At 50.6% G+C, this 7500-nt stretch overlaps 1 protein-coding gene across 2 annotated transcripts in view; it reads right to left on the minus strand.

Annotated features, from left to right (window-relative positions):
* plekhm3 (pleckstrin homology domain containing, family M, member 3) overlaps positions 1 to 7500 on the minus strand; it is a 23345-nt gene that overhangs the window by 15062 nt on the left and 783 nt on the right. The window contains exons 1-3 of one of the 2 annotated variants that reach the window (XM_076138957.1): positions 6551 to 6914; positions 5453 to 6308; positions 1758 to 2870 (exon numbers count right to left, since the gene is read on the minus strand). In XM_076138957.1, coding sequence (XP_075995072.1) covers positions 1758 to 2870; positions 5453 to 5975 — 1636 coding nt within the window. In that variant the 5' untranslated portion in view covers positions 5976 to 6308; positions 6551 to 6914. Of the gene's footprint in view, positions 1 to 1757; positions 2871 to 5452; positions 6309 to 6550; positions 6915 to 7500 lie in introns of those variants that run through there. The other variant, XM_076138956.1, reaches the window with a different exon arrangement.

The following is a 7500-nucleotide window of genomic DNA, read 5'->3' on the forward strand; positions in this document are numbered from 1 at the left end:
ATAACCAATCAGGAGACATGTTTGGTGGGCGGGGCTTCATATGCAAAACAAAGACTTGAAACAGCTTCAAAGACAAACGCAGCACACTGAACACGGTACAGAGGTTTTGTGTAGCATGATGGCATCATACAGGAAGTAGAAACGCACTCAGAGACGTTACACACACGTTAGCACACACGCTAAGAGTCTAATCTCATTATCGCTCACACGTGGCTTCAACAAATCAAATCAAATGTATTTCTAAGGCCAATATTCTATAAACGCCTCAGAGGCCACAGCACCTCCACAAACCTTCATGAGGGAGGAGAAGGACAAGGAGACCAACCACCAGGTGTGTGTGTGTGAGAGAGAGAGAGAGAGAGAGAGAGAGAGAGAGAGAGAGAGAGAGAGAGAGAGAGAGAGAGAGAGAGAGAGAGAGAGAGAGAGAGAGAGAGAGAGAGAGAGAGAGAGAGAGAGAGAGAGAGAGAGAGAGAGAGAGAGAGAGAGAGAGAGAGAGAGAGAGAGAGAGAGAGAGAGAGAGAGAGAGAGAGAGAGCGAGCGAGAGAGAGAGAGCCTAACCCCAGGAGGCTGAAGGTCTGAACTCCAGCACAGCTTTAGTTGTATACATATATATATATACACACACACACACACACACACACGTGTCCTGTGTTCCCTTCCCAGCCGCCCTGCAGCATTACTGCGTCTCCTCCTCCATGCTCACTCCCGCTCATCTCCATACGGTGCTTTTCCTCTCCCTGGTTGTGAAACCTGGGCTTCCTCTCGCTCTTACAGGCTTTGAATAATCGCCGCTCACCTCCCTTTTCATTTGTAACAACTGGCTTATTAATGCAGGGCTGTTTGAAAGGCCAGCTGAAACAGGAACAAGGACAGAGGCCGTCTGGGGGCAACTGATGATAATTGGCAGGCTTAACACACCAGAGGGGGGGGGGGGGGGGGGGAGGGGAATGAATGAAAGCGGCGCGGGGATGCGGCAGTGGTCAGTGCTGATGGTGGGTGTTTGATTGAGGGTTCCAGGGCAGCGCTGGATCAGGGGGACAGCTGGATACATCTAGTTTCTATACACACACACACACACACATCTCTGCCCTGCTCACTCCATTTATTCCTCCCTCTTCTCTCATTCACCATTCTCTCCCTCCTCTGCCGGTGCCCCCTCAGCTTTCCCCTCTTTTTGTCTGCCCGTCTCCCCCTCCGTCCCTCCGTCCCTCACTCATTCCACTGTATCCCTTCATTTGTCCCCACGGTGTTACTGAGGCACTTTAGGGAGTAAACTCTGACATTAGCTTGTTCAATAAAGCTTTTTAAATCAACCTCTGGCTGCATGTTCACCTCTGTATGCAGACCCCTTTGTCCTTTCAACATCTGGATTAATACATACAAGTAGATATCTAAATACACTTCTGTCTGCACATTATCAGGGGGAAGAGAATCACATCACAAGGTTTTACTTTCCTATATAATAATAAATAAACAATACAATTAATAATAATAATAATAATAATAGAAATAAAAAAAATCATCATCATCATCATCATCATCATCATCATCATCATCATCATCATAATATTCTGCCTCACTGTTAGACACATTCAGGCTTCCTCGTCTGCTGTCTGGTCTTAATATCTATCTATCTAATATAATATCTAACTTATTATAGAATCAATGAGACATGGAACTAACTATCAGAAGGTGTCTGCTAAGTCCCACCACCATGTTTGTGTAGATAGGTGTGTTTTGTGTCCATGGTAACTGACCTGCACACCTGAAGCTCTGGGCCGTCAGTCCCTTCTCCACCGCCAGACAGGTGAGGATGCTGAGGAAACTGGTGGTGACCGATTGGCGTTTGGCTCTCTGGGCCTCGCGCTGCCTCCTCTCCCGGCACGGTCTGGACCTCAGCAGCACCCCCTGCAGGCCTACGGGGCCTTCTCCAGACTCTCTGCTCTGTTGCTGCTCGGGCCTCTGAGCCCACACAGCATCCTGCAGGGCCTCCACCCATTTCTGGGCTTTGGTCTGACTGTCGGCTCTGAGCCGGAGCACCTCTTTGGGGTAGACGGCCTGGAAACAGTTCCCTCTGTGTGTGGAAGCCCCCGTCCGTGACTCTCCGTTCTCTGCCTCTCGATCGCGCTGCACAGCCAAACAGGAAGCCAGCGGGTACTGACGGACCGGCTTGGACACGGGCCCGCGGCCCTCAGTGGGAAAGGCCTGGAGAGCTGATCTGGTCAGCACAAAGGTGAAGGGCCTCCAGTTGTTCTGATCCATTAACTGGTAGAGCAGGCCGGCTTTGACCGTCTCCTGACAGCGTTGGGTGAACAACGGCAGCGTTGTGGGTCTGCTCAGGACCACAGAAGAAGAGCGGAAGGACAGCAAGGCCTCTGCCGCAGAGTCACGGACGCCATCGGGCCTGGCGTCCAGCCCTGAAAGGGAGGGCGACGAGGACGGCGACATGGGCGCAGGAAACTTTGCTATCTGTTGATTTTCCACTCCAGACTTGTGCTGATGCTTCTCCTGTCGCCCCGGCCTGGCCGCCTGGACCTTCTCCCAGATCTGCCTCCTCCACTCTGTGGCCTCCCACTGGTTGGCCGCTCTGAGCTGAAGTCGTGTGCTGTTGAAGAACAAAGCCTGGAGCGTGCGCTGGTCCGCGGGCTGGGCGCTCTGGCCGCAGGGGGCTGGTGAGATGACGCTCTGGCAGTGTGACAAGGAGTAGGCGGTTCCCAGCTGGCGGTTGGCGCTGCTGTCCAGGGTGTAGAGGCGGAGCTCACAGGCCGTCAGCTCTACATGGCAGGGCGTCCAGCGGCCCCGGGGCCCCTCACGCTGCTCCATCTCACCCTGTCTCACCACACTGCCACTGCCACTGCTGCTTTTATCAGCTGAAGACCACACAAGACACAGAAGAAGAATCAGACGCTAGGACATGATGTAATGTGTGTGTGTGTGTGTGTGTGTGTGTGTGTTAACCAACAGGACACACACATGTGCAGGATGCACAGTGAACACCAGTAAGCTTGATGTGTGGAAGGACCACAGCTGCAACAACTTCATCCAACTCAATGAGGAAAAGTGTGATTGAAACCAAAGTCAGGTGTGTACGCTCCTCAACACTGAATGGAGCTTTTAGAGTTAAACATATTCAGACAGGTGAGGCTGAACTCCACGTGTCAGATATAAGGATGTTTGTGGATACTTCGTCTGTGGGATTGGAGCAGCACAAAGGGTTAAGAGTGTTGAGACACATGGTCCACTCATCAACCATGTGTCAGGTCATCACTTCCTGTTTCAGCCCTCAGTTATTTGCCTCTAAATTGAAGTCTAGTTGGAACCTTCACCGGCCCGTTAACTCCGCGCTGGCCAGGGAAGTGCCTCATCAATCTTACACAAGCAGCAACAGACAGCGCCTCACTTCAGTCTTGGATTTTGCATGTTAACAAGGAATTATTGAATATGCAAATACTCAGACTGAATCAGGTCTGGCTGCGTGTTCACGCTCGGGGGAGTCGCTGAGAGCGTCGGCCGTGTGTGTGTGTGTGTGTGTGTGTGTGTGTGTGAGCCGAGCTGTTCTGTTTCATCAGCCTTCATCTCCACCTGCTCCACTGCAGTAAGTGTGATTGATCGCTTTATTTATCAAATAACTGCACTGAAACAATTAGCAAATCATATTAACCTTCTAGGGTCAATCAGCACGGGGCTGCAAAATGAAAGCCCCCCCCCGGCACGTTTCCCTTAATCAGTCAGTGGCGTCTCTGCGCTTTAAGAGAAGCCGTCAGCGTCCTCCGCCTGCTTTGTCCTTGACAGACCTGATAGAGGCGCCGCAGGGCCGCAGGGTGACACAGCTTCAGTTTGCAGCGCCGCCCTCCCATCATGCTAATAAAACAGCACCACCACAAGGGGCAGCATTTCACAGCGCTGAACATGGCACCAGCTGAGGCCTGACGCAGCTGACCAATCAGAACAGAGCAGGCTTTTAGGAGACAGCCCTACAGAGAGAGCACCTCAAACATTGTTTTCACTCAGTGTACATTGACCTCACCTTCACCACTCACACACTGATTGTTGTGACCTGATCTAGGGGTCGTAACCGAACCTAAACACAGAACCGCTACCTAAATACGATACACAAATAGATTACAGAGCACCGTCAGGTTCTCACATTCTAACAGCAGCCTGGTGGGGAGCTGAGGACGCTGTGAGCAGTCAGCCTGAGTGATGGGATGTCAGGATCAGCCCATCAGCTGCAACCTCTTCCACAGACACATCAGACTCAACCCACAACCATGCGACTGAGGGGCGTAACACTGATGCAGCTTCAAACCAAGCGAGGAGACAACCTGCACATCAGGAGCAGTTAGGTTAGGTCGGGTTCAACCGGCTCTCCAGGAGGTGCCCGGCGTGGAACCGGGGACCTTTGGATCCCTGGACGGCGGCTCAACCACCCCCGCCCCAGGCATTGTGAGAGTTTCCCCATGGAGCCTAAATGGAGGCTGGGTAATGTGTCCCCTTTGATAATGCTTAGCTTCTTCTAATGGAACACAACATACTTTTATTTGCAGACACAGGCCGAGCTAAATCACCGAGGCTTACTCTTATTACTCTCCTTCCCCTGGTTCATCCTTTCAGAGCGCACCGAGCCAAACTAAATAGCCCGATGCCTTTTCACACATATGCTAATACTAAATAATCCTCCCAGTATCAGGAGCCGGTAATTGGGTTCCCTCTTCTCTCGCCTCATTTGAGTCCATTTGCTGACAGGATTACAGGCCATTATCCCTCAGGATCCCTCAGGATCTCCTCAGGCCTTCAGCCCGTCAAAACACACAAACAAATAGCTCCTGTGTGTGTGTGTGTGTGTGTGTGTGCCAGTGTGTGTGTCTGAATACGGACTGTCATGGCACAGCTGTGTCATTTCAACTCATCATCATCATCATCATCTTCTGTCATTATTGCTTCCTGTGAGGAGGCTTCACCATAAGTACAGCATACGTGCTTCTGTTCAAGCATCTGCTGCACAAATGCTCCAGGACTTCCTTCCTCTGTAAACCCACAGACACGCATGACGGTTCTAACATGGAGACTACATCCTGTCACATCCACCCTGTCAATCAAAATCCAAAACATCTGGGAACTTTTTAAATGTAATAATTCCTCCAAACATATTAGAACAATCTAGAAAAATGAATCTTTATTGTAGATAATTACTGAAATACTATAAAAGGTCAAACTTAAGGGATTCAATATTTATTATCATATTAGTTGTATGAGAAAGAGCTTCAAGCCAGCCAGAACATTCTGGAGAGTGAAATGAAGCCTCGAAATAATTCTAGCAATTTCTTAAAGAAAAGAAAATGGAGGAAAGAAAAATAGAGAAATTAGAAATCCATTCTAACTCGTTATAAATAAATCTATAAAACATCAGTTCCAGAAAAGTCTACAAATCATAGAGATGAGCTGAACTCACCGTCCTGCTGGTTGAGGATCATGTTCTTCAGCATGTTGTAGTCCACAGTGGGCAGCCCGTTGTCCGTGTAGGCAGAGGGTCTGTAGTTGACATCTGATCTGGATCGGTTGTGTCCCTTTTTGAACGCTGAGCCTGCGGAGGTGTTGGCTGTGTTGTTGGAGCCGTCTTTGCCGTGGGCCGCCAGGTCGTTGGTGGACCGTGCCCGGCTCCTCTTGCCGTGCCTCAGGCCCATCCCCAGCCCCAGCACGCTGAACGCAGAGGGCGGCTGGTGGTCGGCCCAGGCCAGGCCTAAGGGCCCCACTTCAGGCTGCTCTCCAGCCAGGAGGCTCCACACTCCGCTGGAGCTCAGCTTGCCCAGAGCAGCACTGGACACCTCCTGGAGCTGCTTCGGCTGTTTGGCGGGCTGCAGGCCTCCAGTTTGGCTTTGGCCCGGCATTCCATCTAAGCAGTGGACAAAGTCCTCAGTGGCCTCTAGCGCCGGGCTGATGTCCCCGACAACATCCAGCTCCTCCAGACCCTCCATCACCGGATCAGCCTGAACCTTCTCTAGATTGTTTTGCTAAATGGGCATAGACCTCTTGTAGGCAACAACCACATCATCTCCACATGGTGGTAAAGAAACAAAACCTACTAAAGACCAACCAGGCTTCACAGACAGCTTCTAACCCTGCTGCAGTGAGATCCTTCCCTCCTCAGCACACTAAACAGGCCTGGCACCAGATGGACACCATGTTGGTGGCTTGTTACACTGCTTAGGGTTGGAACACGCAGTGAGACTAGACGACTGTGTGAAGGAAACTTCAGAGCAGGAGACGGCTCCTCAGGTGGCTGTGATGTCACCAGGTCTGTGGCTTCACTGGAACCAGGAGAGGAAAGAGGAAGAACAACTCTGAATACACATATAGAAAGGAAATGATACAAGGAAAACGATACAATTTGTGGCTTTTCCCTGTTTTATTAAAGCTTTTATTATTTATATATATAGTTAACAAAAATACACACACACACACACACACACATCTGCATGTGTGTGTACGGGAGCCTCTGATTGGCTGTGCTGTGGCCTGTGGTAAGGAGCTGATAAAGGTCCGTACGTACCACCTGCCGTATCTCCAACACACTGAGAGCTGCACACAGACCTGCTTCCTCCTGTGATGTCCTGCTGAAACAACACTGGACTTCCTCCTCCTCCTCACATGTTTATCAGTGGACTGAAAGAGGAAGCAGGCCTGGGTGCGGCTCCCATCCATCTGCCTGACCGCCCGTCTGTCTCTCCCCTCTCCCTCTCTCTGTCTCTCTCTCTTCCTCTTTCACCCTCATTGATTTTCTTCTCCTCCACAGCTCAGACTCTTTCACTTTTCTCTCACACGTGAATTATTCAAAGAGCATTACATCACTGCAATCTAACCTCCCACAGGCTCGGGAGGGGAGATTGAACATTTCCGACACGAGTCCCAAGCACTGACACAGCAGGACAGGAAGTGGGTTTGAGACTGAATGAGTTTGGAGCGTGTGTGTGTGTGTGTGTGTGTGTGTGTCGACCAGAGACCAGATGGATGAATCATTTGTGGTGACGTCCATGTTGACGACCTCTTAGATCAGAGCTTCTTCTGCAGGGTCAGATGACATCACCATTCACCTGCCTGTGTGTGTGTGTGTGTGTGTGTGTGTGTGTGTGTGTGTGTGTGTGTGTGTGTGTGTGTGTGTGTGTCCATCAGTGTGATCGCACCACGTATGAAGCTGACAGACCGTGGATGTGACTGATCATGACCGAGTGTGTGTACGATGTTTCAGTTAAGCTGATACCAACATCCATAAGTGAATCATTAGAGGCTGAGAGGGGGAGAGTGTCCAAAACAAACAAGGACCTGAACACACAGGACACACAGAGGACATCCTTTTTCTCCTCTCTTCTCTCCTCTTCTCCCGTCTCCTCTCTCCTCCTCTAAATAGGCCAGGTATGTAACTTTGGCCCTTGATTTAGCTTCAGTGAAGTTAGCTTCCTTTCCTCAGGATATAAGAGTCAAGGCACCGTCAGGCCCGTGTCA

The sequence above is a fragment of the Genypterus blacodes genome, unplaced genomic scaffold, assembly GCF_046128005.1.
Source record: "Genypterus blacodes isolate CSIRO-AG114 ecotype Tasmania unplaced genomic scaffold, CSIRO-AGI_Gbla_v1 ptg000421l_1, whole genome shotgun sequence".
Taxonomy (NCBI): domain Eukaryota; kingdom Metazoa; phylum Chordata; class Actinopteri; order Ophidiiformes; family Ophidiidae; genus Genypterus; species Genypterus blacodes.